The following is a 27,962-nucleotide window of genomic DNA, read 5'->3' as shown; positions in this document are numbered from 1 at the left end:
GGTGGGCGGGCTAGCGGTTTTCCCCCTTCCTGAGGGTGCACTCAACTCCAGACTTCAGAACAAAGCAGAAGACTGCAAATTTTCCGCCTTTTTCGCGTCCGCCGGGGCGCTGCATTTTATTTTGAACCTGGGGAAGTTAATTTTATATCCTGGAAAACAGTGGTTCGTCAAAAATGATGTCCAAAACGAAGCTGACGCTGGACTGGAAGAAGCGCGTCAAGTCCGAGTACATGAAGATTCGCGCCAGCAAGCGTCACAAGCGCGCGGACGAGGTGAAGGCGGCCTGGAACGGAAACCGGTAAGAGTTTAATCTTTTTGGGGTTTTTGGGGACGTCGACTGATTTAAGTTTTGTTTGGTAGTCAAAAGTTGCTGAATTTGCTGGTGAAGGAGAATGACTCGTGGCTGACGACGAACGCCACCTGGATCCAGAACGACACGGAACTGCCCCACGTCGAGTGTATGAAGAAGGCGGAAGTGGTGAACCATGAGGGCGCCCACCAGACGATTCCAATCCGGGTGATTCCGGCGGTGACACCGATTCCGACGATGTACACGTGGGCGCCGACCCAGCAGAACTTTATGGTCGAAGATGAAACCGTACTGCACAATATTCCTTACATGGGAGACGAGGTGCTGGACCAGGACGGGTCGTTCATCGAGGAGTTGATTAAGAATTACGACGGGAAGGTGCACGGGGACAAGGAGGGCAGTTTCATTGACGATTCCATCTTTGTGGAGTTGTGCCACGCGTTGATGCAGTACACCGGAAGGGACGTGGACTCGAACAGCAACGATAGCTCAAAGTCGGGCAAGGCTGCTGCGGTGAAGCCGACGGCGGATGAAGCTGCCGGACCACAGCCATCAACGAGTGGCACGAAGGTGCCGCCGGCCAAAGCCAAACCAGACAAAGACGAAGGTACCGTCGACATTGCCGCGAAGGACGATTCACTGCCTAAATTCAAGCTGGAACCTTTTGTAGTACTCAAGAAGGAAGTTATCGACGAGAAGCCGTTTCCCTCGCCGATAATCTTCCAGGCCATCAGCTCGCAGTTCCCGGACCTGGGCACGCCGGAGGAACTGCGCGAGCGGTACATCGAGCTGACGGAGCGCGTCGACCCGGAGCGGCCCCCGGAGTGCACGCCCAACATCGACGGGCCGCGCGCCGAGTCGGTTTCGCGCGAGCAAACGCTCCACTCGTACCACACGCTGTTCTGCCGGCGTTGCTTCAAATACGATTGCTTCTTGCACCGTGAGTATGACCCCGTTGCCTTCCCTAACACTTTTGAGAGTCCTCTTTCAGATGATGATCCGTTGTTCGCGTACGGTTGACTTGTCCCTTTATTTTGGCATATTTTTCTGTAAATCAATTTCGATCCTCTTTCAAAAACACTTCAATCGTTCGGCAAATATCACACTCACAACACCCGCAGGAAGTCCTGCTGGCGAGCAGCCGAATCGTAAGTTACCTAACTGGCAACGATCTTCCTGCAAATAGTTGTTTAGTTGTTTTTAAACCGCCGAGCAAGTAAAACTAAAATTAATGCAAAATTTGCGTGGACAAATTCGAAAGCAAAACGATCATCCTCCTAAAAAACACACAATCATACAATTTCACACAATCAATCGAAACCGATCGGATCAATGTGATTGGAACGTCGCAGGACAAACCTTTTTTCCGTTAACATTTCTGGCTTTTCCCTCTGTTTTTCATCACAAAACCGAAATTATCCCACACACTTGCGCTCATTCATCATCATCATCCAAACCCAAAATTGGCCATCATTCTCACTGGGACTATTCACTATTTTAATTTGCATGGATTAATACATTTTCCTATGATTTGTCGTGCAGGTCTCCAGGCGTGCCATCCGGGACCGAACCTGCAGAAGCGCCGCTGGCCCGAGTTGAAGCAGACGACCAAACCGTGCAGCGCGACCTGCTACATGCTGTTGGTGAGTTCTCCTTTCTTTACTTAATCGTGGTGGTGATTGCAATCGGTCTTAATTTCTCGATCCTCGATTGGAAAATTACGTACTTTCTCTTTAAATCGTATTTTTCCGTTGCTGATCGATATTTTTCAATCCTTATTTCTCTATCTACCATCAACAAATTACGACTAATAATAGAGAAAATTTCGATAGGTAATAAAAACAATCAAAAAATTGCATAAAAATTTAAAACAAAACTAATTTACATTGATCTAGGGTTTTTTCTCAAAATTTATTTTCCCTAAAAGAACACCCAGTTAGCAAAATCTAAACGTAGAAATATGTATCTTCCCTGCAAAGGCTTATGAATTGATCTCAGTTGAAAGGTTCTCCAAATCTCTGAATAGCAAATGTAACATCCTGGAGCAGAACAGTTAAATTCTAATAAAAACACAATTGAATTGAATTGAAAACTAAATTACAAATCTCATCAGGGGGCAAAACATTTTTTTTTTCAAAAAATATCAAAATTTTAATGGAAATAGAAGTCTACCCAACTGAAAACAATTTGAAATGCATTTTCCTGCGTTCAAAATCAATCCCCCCCTCCCCCCTCGACTTAGGCCAGAGTCGAAGAACATAAACTTCAAAAAATATTTGCAACGGCCTTACACTACTATTAAAAATTGGCAAAATATCATAAATTAATGAAAACATTTATTTTCCCAAGCTATTACTGATCTTTGTCTAAATCTGGGGTTTGAAAAAAAAGTTCCAAAAAAACGAATTTGTATTATTTTTTTTTTATTTTTTTGAAAAAAATTTTAGATAACATTTTTAAAATAGCCCAAACATAAACTATTTAAAAAATAAAATGAAACAATTTTAAAAATCTTAAACATAAAAATTAAAGGACTGATGAAAAATGATTTAAAAATAAAATGAAACAATTTTAAAAATCATAAATTCGAAAATAAAAAAAGTGTAAACTTTTAAAATGATTTGATCTATAAACCAAGAAACCGTGAAATTCTATGTTTAGGCCGATACAAATATTTTTCAAAGGTTTTGTCTTTCGATTTTTAGATCAACCCAAACATGCTAAAAATGATTCTAAACGCAGGGGAATGCATTTTAAATTTATTTCAGCTGCAAAGCAAAGCAATCCACTTTCACGACCCCCGGGTCTTTTGTGGTCTCTGTTGCAAATTTCTACTCATTTCTAGGCGTCCGAAGGTTATGTGTGGTGAGTCACCCAAAACCTCTTTTACGCTAATGGACCGACGTTTTACTTCCCCAACAGATAGAAGGTGATGATGATGATCAGGCAAATCTCGTCTCGAAAAATGCCACCGGGTCCGTCTGGGATTGAACCCAGGCCATACTGGGGTGAGAGGCTACCACGCTAACCACTGCGCCACCGGACCAGCTGATCGCACTTAAATTTCCATTGAAATTTTGAAGTTTAAAAACATTTTTTTTGCCCCCTGATTTTTCGTGCCCACTTTGAAGGGGACATAAAAAAAGAAAATTCCAGAAAATTCTGAAATTAAAACATGTTTGAATATAAAATTCTTATCCCTAAACATAAAAATATTGGGATTGCCTCAAAAGGCCGAAACTCAAAAGGCAGCATCTCGGAAGGCCGAAATTCAAAAGGCCGAATTTTGTATTTTGCTCAGAAGGCAGAACGTCTCAAAAGGCCGAATGTCTCGAAAGGCAGAATGATTATGGAATTCGGAATTTTGTTCATATTTTCACGATTTTCATTGATTATGATGTTCAAAGATACAGTAAACTAATGAACTGTGTTCTTTTTTATAATTTTATGCAAAATAAGTACATAATGAGTACATTCTGTTTATCTTTACCGATCATATTGTTACCATGCATACAAATGAGTAAAGTAGAATGAATTAAAGCATTTCAAAAGTGTTTCAATCTTGTTGTTGATGGAATTATGGTGACGATAACCGAAATTTGATCATTCGACACCAAGTACTTAAATGAATTCAAATAATTACAATTATTTTTTTGCGGCAAATAAATAGAAAATTTAAAAATTTAGTTAGCAGCAATGCTAGAAAGTTTTGCCTTCTTTTTTTCGAAACCAATGTTTGTTACATAACTATGGTTTAAAATAATATTAATAGCAAACCGCGCCCAAAAAGGCGGAAACGCATTACAAACGAGGTTTGGAATACGTTTCCGCCTTTTTGGGCGCGGTTTGCCTTATGAGATTCGGCCTTTTGAGCATTCGGCCTTTTGGGATTCGGCCTTATGATAATTCTGCCTTTCGAGTAATTTGGCTTTTTGAATTTCTGCCTTACGGGATTCGGCCTTTTGAGATTCTGCCTTTCGTAGGAGACCCAAAATATTAATACATAATTTTTTAAACATTCTTGTATTCTCAAAGTAAAAAAAAAATGAAAATTTTGAATGTTAAAAAATGTATAATTCGAAACATATTACTTTGGGCCGAGCCACGTAGCCCAGTGGTAACGCTTCCGCCTCGTAAGCGGTAGATCGGGGTTCAAATCCCGGCTCGGACCAATGCAACTGGTGATCTTTTCCCTCCTGGAATCGACTGCTTAGTAAAGGGAAGGTAGTGTATCGCCCAGCCCCCTGGCACCACTGTTAATGCCTAGAACGTTTGACAGTCACCAAAACCTCGAAGAGCCCACGCATTAGTATGTGTGAAGAGCCCACCATAAACAATGCATTGGATAGAGTTTGAGCATTAGTATGTGTGAAGAGCCCATCATAAACAAAGCTTTGGATGAAGTAGTATTGGTGTCTTTTGATTGTTTACATAAAAATAGGGAAATGGCGCGCCTAATCAAAAAATAATAATTTTGTGATAACATTATCACAAAAATTGATTCAACGCGAGTGGTCCTGTGTATCTTGGGCATATCTCCGGACGTTTATCGTGTGTGTATGAGGCCGGAAACCAAGGAGCTCTTGAATCGGCCGTCTGGCTGGTGCAGCCAGAGAAGCAGAGTAAAATTTTACCTCTTCCGAAAACCGGTACCGGCCGGGTTCCTGTTTTTTCGGAGCAAGAATCCGACCGAAAGCTGCTCTGAATCGTGGAACCAAATTAAAGGAAAAATCCCAGTCGACCGGGAAAATTGGGACCGAGGATCGACAATTGTTCACCCCCCACTTTGTTTATTTTTCAAAATCTGACAGTAGACACCTTCGTTTTCTTCTTTGTTTTCTTGGTGTTCGTCATCGAATATTTTGGTTTCATAAACATGGCGGCAGTGACAGAGAGCTGGTATCGCCACAAACTGGACCTTATCACGACACCTTAGGGAGGCGACCTATGGAATGTTAACATTAACCTTAACATGTTAACATTAAGTTGAGAATTAAATTGCCACTGAATCCGCTTTGTAAATGCCGGCCCCGATACTCTTCACGGGTGTTCTCTTCAGGAACTGGGAAAGATTTACTTTTTACTTTTAAAGTAAAGTGTTTAAATAAAACATATAAATTTAACAATCCAAAAATTTAAAGACTTAAAATTCAAAACTTTATAAAATGAGCAATTCTGAAAATAATAAATTCTAAAACAAACTTTTATTTGATTAAATTAAGTTTTTATTCTCGGGTCTGGACTGTACCAGAAACCAAAAGTTCAATAAAAATAAAAAGCTTTCTCATTGTTCGGGCCGGCACGTTGGCCCCACGGAATACGGCGGAATATTCACGGGTGGACTGTATGGAAATGTTCGAACTGGCCGTGGGTGTGGTAAAGGAGCAGCTCACTCGGATTTAGCACTAAAAACTAGCTTTTTGCAATTCCGTCGTGAAACTACTTACTTTTCCTGTCATTCTTGAACGACGAAATAGCCTACTTTTCTGCACCAAAAATAACAGAATCGAATAGCAACACTTTTCAAAATAAATGCTGAAAAGTTCTACTTTTCAGCACTGAAATGGGTGCTGAAAAGTTGAACTTTTTAGCACTTGTTTCGAAAAGTAACACTTTTCAACATTTTTCTGATTTCAACGATTTATTGACAAAATACGTGAAAATTTTACTTAAAATTTCACTCAATGGGTGTTTTTCGGAATTGCAAAAAATGTTGTATGGAACTCGTTGCAAAACTTGTTTTTTTCAGCACTCTTCGTATTTATCCAACTCGGTGAACCTCGTTGGATAAATGTACGACTCGTGCTGAAAAAAACCTCTTTTTGCAACTTGTTGCATAAACTACTATTATTAAGTCTAATTAAAACTACGTGTTTTCGCTACCGAGGGTAAAAAGAGACTGTGTCCGCAAAATGGCGGTTTTTTCACTCGTCCTCTTCGTCGTTGTCTTTCGTCGTCGTCGTTGCGTCCTCTTCGTCGTTGTCTTTCGTCGTCGTCGTTGTTCGTCGGCCGTAGCGTTGCGCAGGGTTGTGCTTGATCGCAGAAAACTGTTGCGGCAGGCGATCAGGGTTGCTAATCTTGCGGTGAAAAATCGTAGTAGTCGTGGTTGTGAAGTGGTGCCAGTCCAACTGACACTTCGTAGATCCAACACTCATAAATATTAAAAAAAATGGATAAGTTCAAGTAGCTTACAATAAATCAACAAGCTTAAAAAATTTCAATTTAACTGTAAATAACCAACAAATTTGTTATGAAAATGGGATAGATAAAATTAACAATTAAAAATATTAATTTAAATAATAATAAAGCATTGTTCTAAAAAAAAAATCAAAAATCATAAACCTTAAAAAATAGAAATTGAACAGGCGAGAACCTTCAGGACGTCCTGCGGGATTTCAACAAATCCGCTCCTCCGTCGACAACTGTGATACAGTACTTGTTCGGTAACTGGGCTGCTTTTTAAGTGGGCGCTCGATAACTGGGTCGTAGCCCAGTTAAAAAGCAGACAATCGTCAAAAAACCAAAACAAAGCAAAATAACCGAAGGGCCAGTGGATGCATTTTTTTCTTCTTTCGTTTGTTTTCTTTTCATAAAATTATTTATGCAAAAATCATGATCAATAAGGCCGTTGCAAATATTTTTCAAAGTTAAAGAAATTAAAATTATAAAAATCAAAACCAAATCAAGTTTGCCTGCATTTGTTTGCAGAAACATCAGCCTGCATACATTTGGCTTTGTTTGCGAGTTTGACAAACTGTCAAACACAAAAAGTGCGAGTTTATTTGTTCGTTTACCATAGTCCAATACCTTCTTAAAACATTAAAAAGAAATCTGAAACTTAATTAAGACGAAAATTTCATGTTGCAAAAAATAAAAATAAAATTCTGTGACATGTATTTAGAAATTAGTATTATTTAATAAGTAGCTTTAAATTTCAGTATGCAGGCCAAGGGTGCATGATACTGATGATACTCGTCGGTTGACACCCAGGCGAGGAACATCCCGGAAGGAGCCCAACTACATCCGTAGTGCTGTTTGGACAAAACAGCTTGGCTCTGGTTCCTTGCAAGTGTCCTATTTTCTTACCTCCACGTTGGTTTGGTTTAGTCATCATGATGACAAGGTGTAACCTAGCTGGTGGCCTGTGGAAACGACTCGTAAACCTTTGACCAGCGAGGGTCAGAGTGGAGACGGCTAAAAGAAAGGGGCGCGTCAATGTGGGAAAGGGAAGTAATTTGTGATTGTAGACGGTATTGTTTTGATTCGCAGTATGTTGAGTCAACTGCTGTGGATGTACCTGAGCATCGCAGAACGGGGTTTCTCTTCTTTCCATTTCAGCTAACAGCTATCTTCTGTTTATTTTGTTTCACTGATTTTGTAAAACGGCTTCTGTTTACTATCCTCCATTTGATTTCTATTTTACTTATTTGATTCTCTTATTTCTCAAAGCTTGTCCACTCTATTTTACCAATTGATGCTGCTGTAACAAACTGTCTTCTTTCCCTTAATTTGGCAGCGATGTCAATTTTGTGCCTTTCTTTATTTATCTATTTGAATAATTTCTCATCTTTCCTGTAAATTTCCCCTAAATACAATCTAAGCTTGTTTGTTACCTCTATTTATTAACTATTGTTAATTTCTTTATCTACTTCATAAATTACTATCTTTCTTTTACTATTGATACTTTACATAGTATATTTCCTTCACTGTCCATTGTTTTGAAACCTTTTTCTTAAGCAAGTGAGGTTCGAGCCCTTACTCAATTTATGGAATGATTAAAGGATTAACACAAATATTACTACCGTAATCTGGGGTCAATCGGGACTACAGTCTGGATAGGGACAGCAGTTTTTAGAGCACCTAAAGCTTTTAAATTAGGAAATGGATGTACACATTTTGTTGGCCTGAGTCTGTTCTAACCGAAACCAACCAGAAAAATCAAAATATTGTGCTCCAACATGGTTAAAACTGCTGTCCCAATTCGCCCCATGTGTCCCGATAGACCCCAGTTTACGGTATTGTACTTTTGAAAAACTTTTCTAAAATGCTTAGGACCAGAATATTGTAACAAAACACCGCGACAAAAGAAATAGCAACATATAAACACGACTCAACACTAGGAAAGATTTCAGGAGAAAACAATACACAGTAAATAACAATTAGTTTTTGATTTTAAACTAAAATAAAACAGTTTTTTGCCTTAATGAAAATTGATAGGCACACTATAAATGATTAGGCGCTTATACTTACATCGAACCCTACGTAATGTACCACCCCCGGCCGAGTTAAAATGCGTAACCGGAAAAGAAGGTGTGCATGCCTGGCACGAACACTCAAAGCGTGTTCTAGCGTGTTGCTCGTACTGACTCAGAGCAAGGGTGAGATGTAGGTGTAAGGGCAGTGCGTGTTCGTCGGGAACCTGGTGCATAAGATCGGTCAAGGCCCGTTCTTACACTGAAAATTGCGAATGGCGAATTGCGACTCTAATCAAAATCTACTTACTATCATGGAATCTTACACCAGTTTAAACTCTTATTGTTCTCCCCACAGGACGGCATGAAGGAGCGGCTGGCCGTGGACAACAAGAACAAAACGCCGATGGATTCGGGCAACGAGGCCAGCTCGGAGGACAGCAACGACAGCAGCCGGTACAGCAAGGAGGCCCCCGTTATTCCGGGAACCGTCGCGGTCGCTTCCAACGGTGGCACCACCGCCCGCCTGAGCACTTCGGTCAACAACTCGGCCACGCTGCTGAACCTGCTGGACGCGGCCGACGAGGAGTGGAACGGGTCGGACAAGTCGTTCTTCCGCTCGCTGCAGACGATCTACCTGAACAACTACTGCGCCATTGCGGAGGCGATGCTGATGAAGACGTGCCAGCAGGTGTACCAGTTTGCGCAGAAGGAGGCCGCGGACATTCCGCTGATCGAGACGAACAAGGACAACACGCCGCCCCGTAAGAAGAAGAAGAAGCACCGGCTGTGGTCGATGCACTGCCGCAAGATTCAGCTGAAGAAGGACTCGAGCTCGAACCACGTGTACAACTTTACGCCGTGCGACCATCCGGGCCCGTGTGACGCGAGCTGTCCGTGCATTCGGGCGCAAAACTTTTGCGAAAAGTTCTGCAACTGCAGCAGCGACTGCCAGAACCGGTTCCCGGGCTGCCGGTGCAAGGCGCAGTGCAACACGAAGCAGTGCCCGTGCTATCTGGCGGTGCGCGAGTGCGACCCGGACCTGTGCCAGACGTGCGGCGCGGAACACTACGAAATCTCGAAAATCACCTGCAAGAACGTCAGCGTGCAGCGGGCGTTGCGTGAGTTCAAGTTAAGTTGAAGAGTGTTGATGAACTTACATCTGAATCTATTCCACAGACAAGCACCTGCTGATGGCGCCGTCGGACGTGGCTGGGTGGGGAATCTTCCTGAAGGAGAGCGCCCAGAAGAACGAGTTCATCTCGGAGTATTGCGGTGAGATCATCTCGCAGGACGAGGCCGATCGCCGCGGCAAGGTGTACGACAAGTACATGTGCAGTTTCCTGTTCAACTTGAACAACGGTAAGAATTCCTCAACATCCCTCGATTGAAACCAAACTAATTCAACCCTATTTCTCTTGCAGACTTTGTCGTGGACGCGACCCGCAAGGGCAACAAGATCCGCTTCGCCAACCACTCGATCAACCCGAACTGCTACGCGAAGGTGATGATGGTTAACGGTGATCACCGCATTGGAATCTTTGCCAAACGCGCCATTCAGCCGGGGGAGGAGCTGTTCTTCGACTACAGATATGGACCGACCGAGCAGCTCAAGTTTGTCGGCATCGAGCGGGAAATGGAGTTTCTCTAAAGTTTAAGTGACAATTGATGTTTTTAAAAATTAGATTTATGATAAATATTTTTAAGTTTTCAAAAAATTACATTGAATAAAAGTATAACCTTCTCACACACTCTTAGCTACGTTCGCAATGATTGGCTTTGGCCGCGCCTTAAAAAGAACCTTTTGCCGAACGACCGCCCGCACCAGGTACTCCGTCTTGGGGACGGTTTTGTGCTCCACCGCCACCGTAGAGTCGAGCACGGTTCGGTTGGAGGACGCGATCGAACTGTCCAGGTGGCTGACCTGGCTCACATCCAGCATGGTTTCGTTGTCCTCCTCGTCGTCCTGGGTTCTCCGTTGTTGTTGTTTGCCCCGGGTGGAGCACTTTTCCATGACCAGCAGCGGTTTGTCGATCTTCTGACAGCGGCCCTGCAGGATGTGGTGACCGATGATGAGGATCTAGAAGGCGCGATCGTTAACCATAGGCTATTCAAGGATTTTCTTTTTAATTCTTACCGGTTGTCCGTACTTGTTGTACAGCAGATCGCCAATAAACTGACCGTCCATCATACGGTCGCCCCGAACCTCCAGGTCACCCTGCAGCTCCACGATGCACCATTCTTCGATGTCGCCTTCGGCGTTGGGACTGCGAAAGTAACAAACGTAAATTTATACTCTAAATGCCAAATTGATTTCAAGTCGAACAGCGGCCCAAACAATTGCAAAACGCGTGGCTACTCATCGCAACAGAAGAAATCTTCTGAGCCTGATGACGCATATTACAGCCTCTCTGAAGAGAGTTGGAATCTCGGATTCTAATAAGATCAATCGCGTGACAACCGATTTCCTCAGGTTGATATGATTTTAAGTCTTGTACCTTAAGCTGGCATTATATAAAAAGGAAAGTAGGATTCCGAATTCGCATCATTCGTGAACCGGTCAGCAGTCAGTACACTAAAGTGATATTACAATTTTATGTCAATTTAAAGAGCTTAAAAATGAAGTTTTCACCTGTAATAGTGATTATTGTGGTGATAATTAATCTAAGCACGGCAGTGAATGTAGACAGTAAGTAACCTGATGTTCTTTTTTTTAAGTGTGCAGTAGGGTGACAATAAAAAATATCAGCAAAATTAAGTAACTGTGCCAATTTTGGGTTACTTCGGATCGCTTTGCGGCCTTCGACAAAGTTGTTTGTCGTTAAATTGCACATAAGAATCTCACACTTTACACATTAAACGCCACCTTTTCGTGGATTTTTTTTTTACTTTTCTCCATACATTTTTGCGGATTTTCCCATACAAACTTCAACGATCAAAAGCGACCCTTCAACCTTAACCGATTTAGCTCAAAATTGGCACAGTTACTTATTTTTACCTAAAGAATCGAGCCAGACCTCTCAAGATTTTCCAAAATTTGCAATAACAATTTGTAACTGTTATGTGGCTCCCGGATCTTGTGTTTTTGGTGTTCGCATTGGCAAAGGCCAATAATGGTGAATTTTACTCAGCCTTCGATCACGCGTAAAAAAAGAACGCTCCAGAGACTATTAATCATTCGCAATGCGTTTTCATCGATTGATATTAAAATTTATTCTTACGGGCTTACGGGCTTTCGTGGGTCGATCCCACGAAAATCAATTGAAATTGAAAGTGACTTGTTAACAGATGACTTGTCCTGGTCAAAGACAAAGCTAATATTAACACATAACATCGTTGAAATTAAAAATTTATTGTCTTAACACCTAAACTCCCAAGCTCGAGAAAAAGGGGGAATTTGTATGGAATTTCCCCCTTTTTCTCCAGCTTGGGAGTTTAGGTGTTAATGGTGACTCATATCTACATCTACGTATGGTCGAAAGACAATCGGAACTACCGGTTGCAACAGGTCGCAATTCGTGTGTTCCGATTGAACACGGATTGTAACCTGCAAACTCGGAACACTTTTGTGATAATGTGTCAAAATTTCTTTCGAATCTACTATTTTACAGGACTTGTATAGGTTGTTTCACAAGCAAGATTCTTTTACTTAAATGTAGGATGCTATTCAGGGTTGTTACGGAGAATTCGGGAAAAAATCCGCGCCGTCTCAAAACCCAATCCGCGCCATATATTAAAAAAAAAATTCGCGACATACAAGAATGTTTCAGTTTTTTTTATTAGAAAAAAGAGAGTACCGTAAACTGGGGTCAATCGGGACACATGGGGCGAATTGGGACAGCAGTTTTAACCATGTTGGAGCAATTTTTTTTAATTTCCTGGTTGGTTTCGGTTAGAACAGACTCAGACCAACAAAATGTGTACATCCATTTCCAAATTTAAAAGCTTTAAATGCTCTAAAAACTGCTGTCCCTATTCAGACTGCAGTCCCGATTCACCCCAGATTACGGTACTTGGGAACAAAATTAAACTCGTTTTAATAACGTTGTATTCAATAAAAATAATTGAAAATTCAGAATAGCCTCATGAGGCCGAATCTTAGAACGCGGAATCTTGAAAAGCCGAAAATTAAATGGACAAATTTATTTCTGCTGGGGTGAAGTAAACCAAAGGGAAAAGCCATAACAATAATGTTGTAATGAATAAAAGAAATTTCGAAATTTGAATATAAAAAAATATATATTTATTTATTTATTAATTCATAAATCTAAGGATTTGAAAATTTAAGTACAGTTCGTACTCGATGATCCTCGCTAAAGTGTCACTAAGAAAAATCGAAGCACGCAATTTGTAATATTTTCTTCTCTAAATTTCTCTAACCTAAAATATAACTCTAAAAATGTTCCAAAGTTATCAGATTTTCTGTAATCTTAGATGGTGACAAAACTGGTAAGAATCAAGATATAAAAATTCTGCAGTTCTTTATTGTGTGAAAAGTCCAGAATTTAACAACAATACCGTTCTTTTTTAAAAGGTCCAGAAATTAGGAATTTAGGAATTTAAGAATTGAAGACTTCAAGAATTGAAAAATAGGTGAATTGAATATTTTAAGAATTTGGGAATTTAGAATTTTTTTTAAAATTTTAGTATTTGAACATTTGAAAATTTAAGAAATTGAGTATTTAAATGTTTGTTCTTTTGATTTAAAAACAATAATTTTTGAATCTTTTTTATTTTGACTTTTTTAAATTTTAAAATTGTTGAATTTAGAAATTTATGAACAATTTAATTTTTTGAGTTTAATTTTCGGATTTTTTAATTTATTGAATCTGAATTTTTAAATTTAAGAATCAATTTTGAATTTTTGAATTTCATAAACTTTGAATTTTGAATGTTGGAGTCGTCCCACCAGAACAAGCCCCAAAAATCTTTTTTTTAACATCCTAATGTCTATATCTTCGGAAAAAGTTAAAAATATGATTCACAAGATTAAAATATGAATATATCCTGTATCAAATATACAATAAATAAGTTTAAAAACATTACTCATAACTCTAAAGAAATTAAACAGCCGGTAGGAGATGTTAAAAAATTAGTTGATAAACAACAATACAATACAACAAGACACGACGTTTCTTATTTAAAAAAACATACATTTTTGGAAGAAAATTCAATTTTGTGTGTGAAATCTAAGTTTTTGCACTGAACAAAAAACAAATTATCCTTATTCCTGATTGTGGTACCGTATTATCACGGAACAGATTATCATGGCCACACCGGCCTGCAGGGAACATCCGCTCTCGGTTCACACACTCACACTCCCTGACACACAACTTCCCACTCTGACATCTATCAATCAACTGACAGATCTTCATGTGTCAGGAACCATCTATCCAAGGTTGGCATAACAAGGTGTGCATAACTAAAGGTCAGCACCACATCTCGTTTTCTCTACAGACGGTAGACTACCGATTACTGAAAACCTTGGACGCTTCTTGGGAACTGTTATGTGCACTTTAAATCTAGATCTTTTTACCAAGTCTTATCTAGTCTGGACCGAAACTCTCGTTTACGATAATGTTCGTTTTCAACATACGTTTTCATCATGCAAATAATAGAATGTCACACGTTCCACTTGAGAGCCTGATTAGCTCTTATTCAAAGCAAACTGTTTACTTCTGCAGTGCATATACCAACAGCAAATTTCATATCAGATTTTATTTCCATTCTGTCACTATGGGTCAGTTCAATTCCTATCTTAAACCACCCTCATCTTTGGCAACTAACTCCGCCTCACACCCTTTTTATTTTTGTTTTAATTATTGGATTCCTTTTCAAAAGGTCCCATCTGCGTATAAACCTTTTACACATAATTTGTTTAAAAATTTCTAGAATACATCATCCTCGAACGGTTACACTTATTGGTTTTTTTTTTTCTAGCATAATACTTTTATATTGTCACCACGTGAGGCCTAATCGCTATTTCCACATAAATATTTATTAACTGAACCGGACATTAGTCGTGCTCATCCTTTCCTTTTGTCTTCTACCATTATAGCTATTCTTTAGCCTTACATGTCCACCGGTTCAAATTGAGCGAATGAGCGGTTTTCTTTCTAAAAATATGCCTAAAGTCTGCATTAACTTACTGTTTTTCTTGATTCATGTCTCAATTTCTCTTCTCACTTCGGAAAAGTGCTGTATTCTCACAGCACCGCTAGGAGACTCTTATGGGTCCACCTTATAAAACCTTTCCACTTTACTGTTTGAACTCATTTGCGATTCCTCACGACGAACGCAGGTCTAATCATATGTTGATTTGATGTTTGATTTTATTCAGATTCTGTCAAACTAGGGTAAAATCACAATTTCAAACAATTAGATCCTAAATGCTTAAATTACTTCAGCAGCTGTTCTGATCGTTCTTTTTTCTCATGCAAATATCGAAAAATTCAAAATCGACTGTGATTCCATAAATCAACTGTGGCCCCATAGAGCGAGCCATCAATCCAGGGCTTGCGAAATTTCGACTTTTTTTGGTGATAGCTGACAGAACACTTCAATCGTCTTCACCACGACAACCTGATTTTTACATTCTACTTTCGTTCGTTCACACACAAAGGAATGAGTGCTACGCAAAGTCACTCACACAATCATTGACTTCCCTCCAGGAGAAAAATCGCTTGGAGAGCGTTCGTTTGACATTCTACCGAGATTCCGATCATCTCTCCAATGATAGCAATCATATGACTCCTGTCACCACGCAGCATACATTAGGAAGAGAGAGACAAAAACGAGAGAAAGAGAAAGAGCACGTTGTCTCGTTCGGACGGCTGCTTGAGCTTGAGGCATATTTCGTTCGTTTCATCTTCGTGTTTACGTTCACTGACCGTCGCCAAGCAACGACGGTCAAGATAGGCGTTGTGTGTCAGCGATCCAATATCGTTTTGGGAAATGATCGCTGACAGAAAGTTCTATCGAATATCGAGCAGTCCCATTCAGTGATAGATCCCTTTTCACGCATTGATCTAGATATTATCGTTCAAGAAAGTCACTACCTTGAAATCCGTTTCCCTTCTTTGCTCCATTTTAAATCCAATACTCAAATCTAACTTACTTCTTATTGTCTTTGCATTCGATTGTCAAGACGCTAAAAGTGCAACATATGGAGCTAAACTTTCTGTACAGTCGCTTTCGAGAAATTAAAAGTGCAACATGGAGAAGCTTTCCATGACAGCTGTGAAAGTTTCATTCCATGTTACCGGCTCACATCTCTCTTTTTAATTTCTCGATAAAGTTACCATGACAGCTGCGAATGTTTCAATCTACGTAACCGGCTCACATCTCTATTCTCAATTTCTCATTTTCTCATTTTACTTTCAATTTTTTTTTATACTTTTGCTACACTACTATCCTTACTATCCACCTGGCAGACCTTAGGAATTTATTCTTCACCTTCACTTTCCCTTTTTTTTACTGTCCATACATGCTCATTCAGATCATCTAATATTTTTAATAATCTGTACTTTGACTCATCGCTCACTTTCTTTAAGAATATTGCTCTGATTTGTAGCAGTAGTTTCTTTATTTTCCAACCATTTTGTAATCTGATGTAGTTACGGGAAGTTATTTTTTTTTTGTGTACCTCCTTTATAATTCTTCTAATTAAAATCAAATCAACTTGTTCGCTCTACAGTATTACTTTGGCGTTCTCTATTGCGAGATTTCTACTCAAAACTAGGTGTCCGAAGGCTTGAAACAGTGAGTCAATCCATATCTCTTTATGCACCTAAGCTCCCATCTACCCCGGGATTTGAACTGACAACTTTTGGATTGTGGGTCCAACTGCCCCCTAGTGACTCTACCGAGGCAGTTTTTTTTAGGGAGACTACTCCTACAATTGAACTGAGCTAACGACCTAACCTCTGGGTAACCTCGAAGTCTAGTCAGGCAAAATTTATCCAGCTCGACGTTCTTTACACATGGTCTTTCTGGATCCTGGAGCTATTTGATTGTTGTGCTCTTCTTGGTCCTTTTTGACTCAAGGAGGAGTGACTTTTAATTCTCATACTCTTTTCCCAATTTCGGGCTCAAATCTTCAGCAATCAGTCACTTACTCTACCTTTATAAATTTCTGGTTCGTAACCTTGGGTGATGACTCTCAGTCCCTCTGGAATGATTAAGTCCTGGCTCGTAGCCTTAGAATCTGACCCTTAGTCTATCTGATTCATTAACAACTGGCTCGCCGACTCGGATTCAAACTCATGGTCTTCCCGTTCCATCGACAACTGGCTCAAAGTCTTGGGATCCGATACATGGTCTTCCCATTCCATCAACAACTGGCTCGTAGCCTTAGGATCCGATTCGTGGTCTTCCTGTTTCATCATCAACTGGCTCTTAGCCTTGGGATCCAACTCGTGGTCTTCCCGTTTCATCATCAACTGGCTCTTAGCCTTAAGATTCAACTCGTGGTCTTCCCGCCTTTTCTAGCTGGCTCGAAACCTCGGGTCACATTCTTGGTTTCCCGTCTCTTTCAACTGGCTCGAAGCCTCGGGTTACATTTTTGGTTTTCCCGTTTTTTCAACTGGCTCGAAGCCTCGGGTCACATTCTTGGTTTTCCCGTCTCTTTCAACTGGCTCGAAGCCTCGGGTTACATTCTTGGTTTTCCCGTTTCTTTCAACTGGCTCGAAGCCTCGGGTTACATTCTTGGTTTTCCCGTTTTTTTCAACTGGCTCGAAGCCTCGGGTCACATTCTTGGTTTTCCCGTTTCTTTCAACTGGCTCGAAGCCTCGGGTCACATTCCTGGTTTTCCCGTCTCTTTCAACTGGCTCGAAGCCTCGGGTTACATTCTTGGTTTTCCCGTTTTTTTCAACTGGCTCGAAGCCTCGGGTCAGACTCTTGGCCTTCCCGTCATTTTCAACTGGCTCGAAGCCTCGAAGTCTACCCTTCCGGGTTTCGACTTCCGGTCTGTTTAAATTGTATTTGGCTTTAACCACTCTAATTTAGATCCTGTATGTACTACAATCCCGATGGTTCGACACCAATGGTCTCAAACGAATGGGGTCTCATTTAATTTGACTTCGTCAAACCAACGGGGTACAAACGACAATGTGACCCTCCACCGGAGGTTCAGTGTATCTGTCTATGAACAAAACAACACAATTTAAAACATTGAAAATTTACCGTTTTCATTATTTTAGGCGTCTGTCTATTTCTGTTCATTGGATTATTTACTCGTACCATTTTAATATTTCAAATTATCATTTTTTTCCAACTCCGAAAGCTGTATTTTTAAAAACAAAGATGAAGTGAAAATCGTCTTGACCCTCAATCATTTCCACCAATTACAATATAAACACGATTCAACTTTAGATCAAAAAACTTTTACGCATATTATCTCTCCACACTGGGTACAGTATAATTTCCTGCCACTTCTTGGTTATATTCGCTTGGATCTTAACGAGTTCTTAATCAGGTGAGCTCTCCACCCGAGTGCCCATAACAAACGTCAGTATAAGTTGTCCATTAACTGGTTGTCACTGAATTTCTTGCTTGTTTGTTAAGCGGCTCACTAGTAACCAAAGAAAATCCTGACGACCCGTAATTATCCATCCTAGTGAGAATTCTCGCAGCGGACCCAAACGAATATACCATTTGTTTACCTTTTTCCTTCTTACGCTTCGGGAAGATAGTTCAGCTGGCGAACTAATTGATACATTCTTACCAATCTTTCGCCAATCCTCGTCGCCATTTGTGGTACCGTATTATCACGGAACAGATTATCATGGCCACACCGGCCTGCAGGGAACATCCGCTCTCGGTTCACACACTCACACTCCCTGACACACAACTTCCCACTCTGACATCTATCAATCAACTGACAGATCTTCATGTGTCAGGAACCATCTATCCAAGGTTGGCATAACAAGGTGTGCATAACTAAAGGTCAGCACCACACTGATAATATTTGTCTTTATAACTTGAACGTAATACTATCTCTTTCAATTAATTTATTTATCAAAAATGCCATCCGCGCGAAATCCGCGCCTGAGCAAAATTAGCCATCTAATCCGCGCCAAATCCGCGCCGTTCGTAGCAACCCTCCACTAAGTGGATGTCTTCTCTTATCTCTCCACCCATCTCTCTTTTAAGTTTTAAGTTTTTCTGCTATTGTTTCTTGAACGCCCTCTCCCTTCTGATTTGTTTACTTTGTCGTTTTTTGATACATACCTACAATTCTTACTTGTGTTTCCTAACCATATCATTGAATGTCTAGTAGGTACCTCTCGATGAACTAAACTTCCATGAACCACGACGTTCGCTATTCAGGTTTTGTCACGGCATAACTACTTTGACTGTTTGCACTAATTTTAAATTGGATACCAGTTTTACATAAGGTTTCCTATATGGGAGCGTTCTTTTATTACGTAACGCAAAATTTGGGATTTTTGACCCCCATCCCCCCCCCCTTCGTAACAAATCGTAACAGATGAGCGACCCCCCCCCCCCTACCCTCCTGTAACGCGTAACGCAAGGTCTTTTTGCATTTTTTTTTAAGAATTGTTATATGAAAATTTTGCGTTACGTAACAGAATTTTACAGCACTCCCCCCCTCCCCCTATTTTCGTAACATTTCGTAACTGACACCGACACCCCCTCCCCCCCTAACTGCGTTACGTAATAAAAGAACGCTCCCTATGTTGGCAGAAATTTATCGAATTGATAATTATTTTTTTCTGCGTGCACTTCTCACCAATGAATTTGAATTCATTCATTCTCGCGTGCAAGTGAATGAATTCTGTTTTCGCCGCCAAACGCTGAGGCTGACGCATTTTTCCACCTTCCTCAGTAGAGTTGTAATCGTCCAACAGACTACATGTTCTCCACTTGTCTGGTAAAGTTTTACTAGTTGCAACAGGTTGCAACGTGTTTCAAAAAGTGAGCTCCGGAAATTAGGATGAACGAAAAAGTTCTCTGTGCAATGATTAGGCAAATTGTGCAATAATGCAACGTCGAAATTCTTTCCACAAGTGAAACAAATCTGGAAAGAAAAGTAGTGAGAGTTCGGTATCTCATCGAACCAAAATTTGACTATATTGTTGCACCACGTGTAATGCGTTTCCACCGGTTGATACAACTCGTACTTCGAGCCGGCACGGTATAAGAAGGGAGGTGTGATCCCGGAATTTGCATCATTCGTGAAACGTACATCAAGCACTACAGTGATCAGGAGCACTTTTATGTCGGAGCAGATTGAAGTTGATGAAGGATGAAGTTTTCGGTTGTAATCCTGATGATTACTGTGAGCATGGCAGTAAATGGAGACCGTAAGTAATCTGCAACCTGTGGGATTAAGCTACGGGACAACACTTAGGGATGACTTCGTTGAAGATCGTCGGATATTTTTTTTTTTGTAGTTTCTTAACATTCTAAATTTGGAGTACATTAGGATACAACAAAATGAGTCAAATTTAGTGGGCATTTCAGGGCATGATACCCTAGGTGAACTGAACACCTAGCTGGATTTGGCCCTGCAAAGTTTTAATCAATCAAAACAATAAAAATTCCTTTTTCAACCAACTTGCAACCTACTCACTGGGTTTAAGATCAACATGTTAACACGGATTGAAACTGAAATCTTCTTGTCTGAATGATTAATGATGACTCAATTGTTGTCGTAAGACAATTCAAACTTCTCGTTCGAACGCGTTTTGAGCCTTGTTTATATGGGGAAAGATAAAGATTTTCAAAATCTATAGTAAGATTTCATCACCTTGAAAATAAAGTTGGTGGTTGATGAGCTAGGGCAAAATCTAAACGCAATGGAATTTTTTTTTCCATCTCTTCGTTTTTCAGCCAACCCAAATTTCCGGCAAATTCACCCAACAGTGCACCGAAACTCCAACGCCAGTGTGACATCGGTTCGCTTCTACCTGAACGACACGTTTTGGCAACTGGAGCTGGAACCCAAGACATACCCAGAGACCGTGAGGGTAAATTTTGTGCTGAATGGCACAAACTCTGAGAATGATCTTAACGTCCCAAATTTTCACTATCAGGTAGAGTTGCTTTTATCTGTGGAAGGTTAGACGAATTACGACAATTTTTATTTCAGGGAGTTGTCCTCGGAAAACCCTTGTCCAAAGTTGCAGTCTCGATCTGCAACGGTGACCACATTCAAGGGGAAGTGTTTGATGGGACGGACGTGTACGCCCTGACTTACTACGGTGGACAGTATGTCACGCGGTACCCGCAAGAGGCTGGAAATTCGTCGAACGGGGTAATGCCACAATGTCCGTTTGTAAAAAAAGTAGAATCAAATCCTCTAATATTTTCTATTACAGATAAGCCTCTACGCTGGAAAAAAGCCGGTAACGCCTCCCGTTCGTATCGCGATGGGCATCGTCGTCGACCAAACCGTGTTCAAAGAACATGATCATAGTGCCGAAAAGGGGGTTGATTTCTTCTTCAGCATTGTAAACAGCCTCAATGCTCTGCTGGCGAAGTTCAACATCGTGCTCGATCTTACCAGAATCGAAAACTGGACCGATAAAGATTACATCGAAATGAACTCGTCAAGCGAAGTACTGCTGCCACGATTCAACAAGTACATCAACAGCCAGATGATTGGTCGGGATTCGGTTGACTTCGTCGTCCTCTACACGGCGAATTTGTCGACCGAAGGAGTGTCCATACACGGAACCATGGGCTCACGACACGGTTCCGGTTCGGTCGTTATTACGAATTTCCACGATGTGGTTGTCACCGCACATACCACGCTCCACGAATTGCTGCATCTGTTCGGAGTTGGACACGACCAAGGCGGTGAAGATTTTCTCATGGCGGTAAATACCAACATCTTCGCCAATGCAAAGGTGAGCAAGGACAGCATAACTGAGTTGAACGCTGCCATGCCGAATATATTGGATCGACTGCTGCAGAAGCATCAGCAATGGACGCCGATCTGTTCCGAGGAGCAATGCGGTGGACCAAGTTTTGATCCTGAAACGGAGAAAGGTTTGGCTTGGTGGCAAATCAGCCTCATCGTATTTGGAGCGTTGGGCGTAATAGTTGCTGTCGCAACGGTCATCTTGATGATCTGTAAGCGTCGACTATCGCAAGCACAACCTGTGGACCGTCCCGGACCGGTTGTGGCATACCGGGAGATTGCAAAAACGGACGCCGAAGCCGTCGCCATGGACACGGCGAGTGAGTCCAGCGTTGAAACGAAGACCGGTGTGACTGATTGGTTGAGTACCTCCTTGGCTGTCAGTGGAGTCACGGACGGTCGGTCCATCGGAATGGAGAAAGCCACACTCGCTCGCGAATCATCTCGCGAAAGTCTGACCAGTGGCCACGTGTCGCCGTCGCAGGTCAGCTTGACCATCGAAGATGACTCGTCGTAATATTTAGACGCATGCCATATTTTAAAGAAATTAAGGTAATTCACGTGATAAAACTCTTGGAAGACTTGTGGAACGGGAAAAGAGATTGTGTTCAAAAAGACTAAGTCGTTTAAAAACTAAAAGTTATTATTTATTTGTGTTGTTTAATAGAAGTACACATTTCGCAATTCGCAATTTTCAGTGTAAGAACGGGCCTTGACCGATCTTATGCACTAGGTTCCTGACGAACACGCACTGCCCTTACACCTACATCTCACCCTTGCTCTGAGTCAGTACGAGCAACACGCTAGAACACGCTTTGAGTGTTCGTGCCAGGCATGCACACCTTCTTTTCCGGTTACGCATTTTAACTCGGCCGGGGGTGGTACATTACGTAGGGTTTGATGTAAGTATAAGCGCCTAACCATTTAAAGTGTGCCTATCAACTTTCATTAAAGCAAAAACTATTTTTTTTTTTTAGTTTGAATTCAAAAACTAGTTGTTATTTTACTGTATATTGTTTTCTCCTGAAATCTTTCCTAGTGTTGAGTCGTTTTTATATGTTGCTATTTCTTTTGTCGCGGTGTTTTGTTACAATGTTTTGGACCTAAGCATGTTATTCAAAAGTTTACCAAAAGTACAATAATGTTATGTGTGTGATCATTCAATATATTGAGTAAGGACTCGAACCATACTTGTTTGAAGAAAAGGGCGTAGATTTAAAAAATAAACAATAAAGGAAAGCAAACTACATAAAGTTCGATACTGAAAGAATAATTGTAGTTTGAAGGAAAGAAGAGTAGGAACCGATGATAATGACATTTTAATAAATACATAAGTAAATGGGTAAAGGAAAGATCAATGATAAATAGAAGTTAACATGGATGCAAAAGCAAGTTCAGCAAATTAGAAATCAAATTTAAGTTTTAATGGAATGTTAAGTCAAAATTAAAGGAAAAAAAATAAAAATAAACTAATTTTTTTTTTAAATAATAATAATTAATAATTTTTGGGTTGCAAATTTGATTTGCACCCCAGCGCTGCAGATGCCCTAACAGATTAAAGACTTTTAGAGGAAAGCCGCCAGTGCTAAATTGTTTTCTTTTAACTTTTTTCTTGCCTTTAATTTCTGACATGAACATAGTAAATATTCGGAGTTAAGTTGTGGAAAAAGAAGAAGCCTAATTAAAAAAAAAACAATTCGAAGTAAAGTTTATTAGAGCAATACTGTGAAGGGATTAATATCGACTTAATTAGTTAAATACAATTTTTGCAATTCCGTCGTGAAACTTCTTACTTTTCCTGTCATTCTTGAACGACGAAATAGCCTACTTTTCTGTACCAAAAATAACAGAATCGAATAGCAACACTTTTCAAAATAAATGCTGAAAAGTTCTATTTTTCAGCACGGGAATGGGTGCTGAAAAGTTGAACTTTTCAGCACTTGTTTCGAAAAGTAACAATTTTCAATTTTTTTTTGATTTAAACGATTTATTGACAAAAAACATGAAAATTTGACTTCAAATTTCACTCAATGGGTGTTTTTCGGAATTGCAAAAAATGTTGTATGGAACTCGTTGCAAAACTAGATTTTTTCAGCGCTCTTCGTATTTATCCAACTCGGTGAACCTCGTTGGATAAATGTACGACTCGTGCTGAAAAAATCCTCTTTTTGCAACTTGTTGCATAAACTACTATTACAGGCTATTGTTTATGTTTGTGCAGAATTTGTTTAAGTTTTAACATTACTTTGACTATTGTTAGGTATTTAGGCCGTTGCAAATATTTTTCAAAGTTTATGTCCCCCCCCCCCCCTCCCCTTCAAAATTGGTCTGAAAAATCAGGGGGCAAAAACATTTTTTTTCCGAAAAACTTCAAAATTTCCATGAAAATAGAAATCTAATCAACTGAAAACAATCTAAAATGCATTTTTCTGCATTGATAATCATATTTAGCATGTTTGGGCTTATTTGAAAATGTTTTTATTTTTTACGAAATTGCAATGTACAGCACCGCAAAAATTTTATTTTTCGCAAAAAAAATAATTTTCGTCAAAACTTAGATATTTTGGAAACTAATAATGGCAAAACAACTGGACAGGTGTATAATGCATTTTAAAACACTTTTTAAATCAAAATGTTGAAACCATGGCTCGTAATTTTAATTCTTATACATTTTTATTTTTTTGCGTGTTTGAAACCGCCTTAAATCGGGGATATGGGACCATCCACAAACCACGTGGACACTTTTTTGGGAATCGCAAACCCCCCCCCCCCCCCCCATCGTGGACAATTTCCATACAAATAAAATCTTTTTTGTATGGAGCGTGGACAATCGGCAAACCCCCCCCCCCCCCCTAAGTTGTCCACGTGGTTTATGGATGGTCCCTATTAAAAAACACTCAAAAAACTCCAGATATCCTAGAGCAACGATACAGGATCATGATTTTCAATTAAACTCAAACAAGTTGAATTTCGAAAAATCAGCCAATGTAGAACAGAAACATGTGGAAAACCTCACAATCAAATGAAGCGCAAATATACTGTTTAGAATGAATACCAAAGTTTTATTTCAAACAACAAGCCCCGAAATCCCTTATCCCCTAAACTTCTTAAACAGCGGATGCAGATGCTCCTTCTTCTTCCTAAACTCCATGTACACCGCATCGTCCGCGCCGGACATCGAGCTGAGCCCGCCGGTGCGCTTCGACCCGCCCGGCCTCGGCGCTCCCCCCTCGCCCGGTATGCGCTCGTCCTCGCAGTCCATGTCGGACGCCGACAGAACCTGCTGCAGCAGCTGGCCCTGCTCCTCGCGCGTCTTGTAGAACAAATCCGGATCGCTCTCCATACCGGCCAGGTGCGTAATGACCTTGTAGCTGTAGCCCTGGTTCACCAGGAACCGCTGCCGCTTGCGCGAGTAGCCCATCTCGAGCGTGTCCTGCGAGACGAGCGTGTAGAAGAACGCGTTGTACTCTTCCGCGATGGCGCCCTTTTTGGCACGCAGAATACGGCCGAGACGTTGCGCCTCCTGACGACGGGAACCTCCGTGCGAGGAGATCTGGATGAGGACGTTCGCTTCGGGCAAATCGAAACTGGTGTCGGCGACCTTACTCACGAAGATGGTGTTCACTTTGGGGTTGAACTTGAAGTTCTGCAGGATCTGGATTCGCTCGTTCTGAGAGGTGGGGCCGTAAATGTACGGTTTATTCATCTTGATGGCGTAGTGCTTGAGGGCGAACACGTTATCGCTGAAGACGATCGTTTTGTCGCCACGTTTCTCGTGGTAGCGGATCAGATACTGACAGGCGCGGAACTTTTGCGGGTTCATTACGTACAGCAGCATCTTTTTGGACGTCTTCGTGACGAGATATTCGCGGTAAAACTCCGGAGCCATCGGACACCACACTTCGGCGCACTGCACTCGGGCGATGTAGCCTCGCTTCTGCAGCTCCAACCAGTTGGCTTCGTACAGCTTCGGCCCGATCAGGAAGTTCAGGTCGGCAATCTTGTCGTCCTCACGAAGCAGAGTGGCGGTCAGTCCGAGCTTGCAATGTGACTGCACGATCGTCAACACTCGACGGAACATCTTGGCCGGAATGGTGTGCACCTCGTCCAGGACCATAATGCCCCACTCCTGCTCCTGCAGCCAGCGCATCGTTTGTTCCGCCTCCCAGGAACGCTTCTGGGTGTGCGTAATCATGGAGTACGTCGTCACCAGGATGCCGCAACCCATCGGTTTGTCCTTGGCTTCCGAGGTAAATCGACAGATCATGCTGTCATCGGCGGTGGACCACATCTTGAACTGCTGCTTCCACTGTTCCACCGAAACTCCGCTGTTGCACAGAACCAGGGCACGCTTGCGCACCGTACAACAGGCCGTAACCCCAACCAAAGATTTACCGGCACCGCAAGGCAACACAATAACTCCCGAACGGGCACGTCCATTTCCGAACATCTTCCGCAGACTCTTCTCCTGATACGGACGCAGCACAGCTGCCGGCTTCAAGTCGATGTTAATGTCCGCGTTAATCGTATCGTTTCGGAAATCGTACTCCGCCAACAGCGGAAACTCAATCTCGATGCAACGCTTCTGCAACACCTCAATCTTCTCCTGGTTCACCTCAAACGAAACGGTGTTGAAATTCGCCTCTTCCTCCTCTTCCTCGTTGTCCATTTTGTCGTAAAATTTCGTAATGTCGTCCGGAACCGGAGCCGCATTTTCCGGCTCGGCCGGTTTCTCCGCCTCCGCACCGGGCACCACCGTCGTCGGCCCAATCTTGGTCGTCCCAAACGCCGTTATTCCCTTCTTTTCCATGGTTTGCGTGATGAATCCTTCCCCTTCCTCGTTGGTTCGCCGCAACCGGCACGACTGAATCACCGGATCCTTCAGCAGCTTCTGCAGCACCTCCGGATGGGGACTCTCCACAAAATACTTGTTGTGCTTCAGCACCAGCTTGACCTTGCCGTACGATAGCGTACACAGCCGGATAAACTCCTGGATACCGTCGGGGACAGTGCACTTGCTGAGTCGCTTCAGGTACTCAATGATATCGTGCGTTTGCAGCCCCACCGAAACGGCCGCGTACAGACTATACGCCGTCAGCTTGTACTCGTGGATGTGTTCCGGACTAGATTGAAAAAAAAAACCGTAAATTACTTCATATCTACAATTTAAAATATGTAAAATCAAACTCTTACCGACAAACCGGCTCAGATATCGCAATCAAAAAGTCGTGCGCGTGCTTGTACACCGGCGAAAACGACTCCAGAAATATGTGCCCATTCGGCGCGACCCACAGCGGCCGCGACGCATTATCCGGCTTCAGCTGCATCTGCGACCGGTAGTCCTTCGCCCCGTACTCGTCCTCCCCGATTCCGTCGTCGTTTTTCTCCGCGTTCTTGCTGGCCGCTCCCGGCACAAATTCACCCCCGGCTCCGTCCATGCTGCTGTCATCATCATCGTTCGCCAGCGACGAGTACGCATCGTCTTCCGGACGGCGCTTCTTCCACTTATTTTCCACGAAGCCACCCGTGCTGGAACCCGCGGCCGAGCTGCTCGAAGGGCGGTCCTTCTTCGAAGATTTCTTCGGCGGACCCATCACGGCGCGAGGGGGTCACTAGCGTTTCGATTTTAACGTGACAAATCCGGATTTCGCTACGGAATTCACGACGGTACGTGTTAACGCGACGAGGACCACTTTTGTTTTGTTTTGACACGTTTGACAGTTCGCTGTTTACCCGGCCGCTCGACAGATGTCATTGCGAGCGCGAATAAAATTGCCCGAAAATCACGAGTTTTTAAATTTAGCAATTTCAATAAAAATTGTACTTACTTTCTTATGTAAACCGGCATCTTAAGATAGCAGTAATCCTTTTCCAACAATTTACACCACAATTGCACTTGAAAATTGATAAAAAAATTAACAACCGGCTGATCAATCGCGAACACACATTTGTTTTGAAGATTGGCGCCCAAACAAAAACGGGGTTTCGACATTAGAACGTTCCATCAAACGACTGAAATCTGCCACATGGGACAGTTAAGTGTGCCGATTGTTTCGACGTAGGACTGCGTTTGTTGTTTGCCTCTTTTATTGTGGATTTTAGAGATTTTGCAACAATCGTGAAAGTTGTAAAAAGATCTCCAATAACCCACTGAGAATTTTGGATCGAGCTTCGACTCGATTCAGGCTCGATCTCGAGCCAAAATTCTCAGTGGGAAAGTGCACACCTCACAGCAGACACGCAGAAAAATATTTTGTACGATCAGCCTGTACGAGGTTTGATTGGGTCCTCAAATTTGGTCCTAAAATGAAGCTTAGATTGCTGATATTATTGCTTACAGCGATAAAGTTTATTTTTCTGAGTACAATGACCCTTTGTACGACCACAAAGAGTTTAAAATGGATTTTTAAATCAATTTTGAAAAATTATCCTCGCGGTCCTTCTGAAAAGAAAAGCTCCTACTTGACAGTTCGTTCCAAGGGGACCATAGTTGATCCATCGAAAAAATGTTGTCTTGTCAATATTTTTATTTGCGTTAAAATGAAAAAAAGGGGTCAGAAATCTAGTCAGA

General features: G+C 41.6%; 4 protein-coding genes across 7 annotated transcripts; 2 read left to right on the top strand and 2 right to left on the bottom strand.

Moving 5' to 3' along the window:
- Positions 1 to 31: 31 nt before the first annotated feature.
- Positions 32 to 10,259, top strand: LOC128092797 (histone-lysine N-methyltransferase E(z)-like). 3 transcript variants are annotated; one of them, XM_052707507.1, is made up of 8 exons: positions 32 to 298; positions 361 to 917; positions 981 to 1,250; positions 1,432 to 1,458; positions 1,853 to 1,953; positions 8,861 to 9,623; positions 9,682 to 9,864; positions 9,927 to 10,259. In XM_052707507.1, exons 1-8 carry the CDS (start codon positions 174 to 176, stop codon positions 10,151 to 10,153), a joined length of 2,253 nt encoding a protein of 750 aa, XP_052563467.1. In that variant the 5' UTR covers positions 32 to 173; the 3' UTR covers positions 10,154 to 10,259. The 3 variants fall into 3 exon arrangements, with proteins under 3 accessions (XP_052563467.1, XP_052563465.1, XP_052563466.1); XM_052707505.1 differs by having other exon boundaries at positions 361 to 1,250; XM_052707506.1 differs by lacking the exon at positions 1,432 to 1,458 and having other exon boundaries at positions 361 to 1,250.
- On the bottom strand, positions 10,247 to 27,352 carry LOC128092799 (chromosome transmission fidelity protein 8 homolog). Of its 2 annotated transcripts, none has more exons than XM_052707510.1 (3): positions 27,220 to 27,352; positions 10,640 to 10,769; positions 10,247 to 10,582 (listed from the first exon to the last, which is right to left on the bottom strand). In XM_052707510.1, the coding sequence occupies exons 1-3, from the start codon at positions 27,237 to 27,239 to the stop codon at positions 10,247 to 10,249; spliced, it is 486 nt and encodes a 161-aa protein (XP_052563470.1). In that variant the 5' UTR covers positions 27,240 to 27,352. The 2 variants fall into 2 exon arrangements, with proteins under 2 accessions (XP_052563470.1, XP_052563469.1); XM_052707509.1 differs by lacking the exon at positions 27,220 to 27,352 and adding an exon at positions 18,227 to 18,386.
- Positions 19,381 to 24,131, top strand: LOC128092798 (snake venom metalloproteinase VMP1-like). The gene is made up of 4 exons (XM_052707508.1): positions 19,381 to 19,829; positions 20,359 to 20,561; positions 20,618 to 20,782; positions 20,847 to 24,131. Exons 1-4 carry the CDS (start codon positions 19,772 to 19,774, stop codon positions 21,906 to 21,908), a joined length of 1,488 nt encoding a protein of 495 aa, XP_052563468.1. The 5' UTR covers positions 19,381 to 19,771; the 3' UTR covers positions 21,909 to 24,131.
- On the bottom strand, positions 24,428 to 27,101 carry LOC128092796 (general transcription and DNA repair factor IIH helicase subunit XPB-like). Its single transcript, XM_052707504.1, has 2 exons — positions 26,585 to 27,101; positions 24,428 to 26,514 (listed from the first exon to the last, which is right to left on the bottom strand). The coding sequence occupies exons 1-2, from the start codon at positions 26,983 to 26,985 to the stop codon at positions 24,483 to 24,485; spliced, it is 2,433 nt and encodes an 810-aa protein (XP_052563464.1). The 5' UTR covers positions 26,986 to 27,101; the 3' UTR covers positions 24,428 to 24,482.
- Positions 27,353 to 27,962: the final 610 nt, after the last annotated feature.

Source organism: Culex pipiens, chromosome 2 (assembly GCF_016801865.2).
Source record: "Culex pipiens pallens isolate TS chromosome 2, TS_CPP_V2, whole genome shotgun sequence".
Taxonomy (NCBI): domain Eukaryota; kingdom Metazoa; phylum Arthropoda; class Insecta; order Diptera; family Culicidae; genus Culex; species Culex pipiens.
Note: the sequence above shows the minus strand (reverse complement) of the source record. Positions and strands in the feature narration are given on the sequence as shown.

What these genes read in the sequence shown, in the direction of transcription:
- LOC128092798 (XM_052707508.1), top strand. Translation starts at nt 19,772, where the DNA reads ATGAAGTTTTCGGTTGTAATCCTGATGATTACTGTGAGCATGGCAGTA. An exon ending in TCCCAAATTTTCACTATCAG is followed by an intron (nt 20,562 to 20,617) that starts GTAGAGTTGCTT and finishes TTTTTATTTCAG; the next exon opens with GGAGTTGTCCTCGGAAAACC. An exon ending in CTGGAAATTCGTCGAACGGG is followed by an intron (nt 20,783 to 20,846) that starts GTAATGCCACAA and finishes TTTCTATTACAG; the next exon opens with ATAAGCCTCTACGCTGGAAA.
- LOC128092799 (XM_052707509.1), bottom strand. Translation starts at nt 18,288, where the DNA reads ATGATAATCTGTTCCGTGATAATACGGTACCACAAATGGCGACGAGGA. An exon ending in CGAGGATTGGCGAAAGATTG is followed by an intron (nt 10,770 to 18,226) that starts GTAAGAATGTAT and finishes TTACTTTCGCAG; the next exon opens with TCCCAACGCCGAAGGCGACA. An exon ending in ACAACAAGTACGGACAACCG is followed by an intron (nt 10,583 to 10,639) that starts GTAAGAATTAAA and finishes CGCGCCTTCTAG; the next exon opens with ATCCTCATCATCGGTCACCA.
- LOC128092796 (XM_052707504.1), bottom strand. Translation starts at nt 26,985, where the DNA reads ATGGGTCCGCCGAAGAAATCTTCGAAGAAGGACCGCCCTTCGAGCAGC. An exon ending in ATATCTGAGCCGGTTTGTCG is followed by an intron (nt 26,515 to 26,584) that starts GTAAGAGTTTGA and finishes TTTTCAATCTAG; the next exon opens with TCCGGAACACATCCACGAGT.
- LOC128092797 (XM_052707505.1), top strand. Translation starts at nt 174, where the DNA reads ATGATGTCCAAAACGAAGCTGACGCTGGACTGGAAGAAGCGCGTCAAG. An exon ending in GCGGCCTGGAACGGAAACCG is followed by an intron (nt 299 to 360) that starts GTAAGAGTTTAA and finishes TTTGTTTGGTAG; the next exon opens with TCAAAAGTTGCTGAATTTGC. An exon ending in CGACCTGCTACATGCTGTTG is followed by an intron (nt 1,954 to 8,860) that starts GTGAGTTCTCCT and finishes TTCTCCCCACAG; the next exon opens with GACGGCATGAAGGAGCGGCT.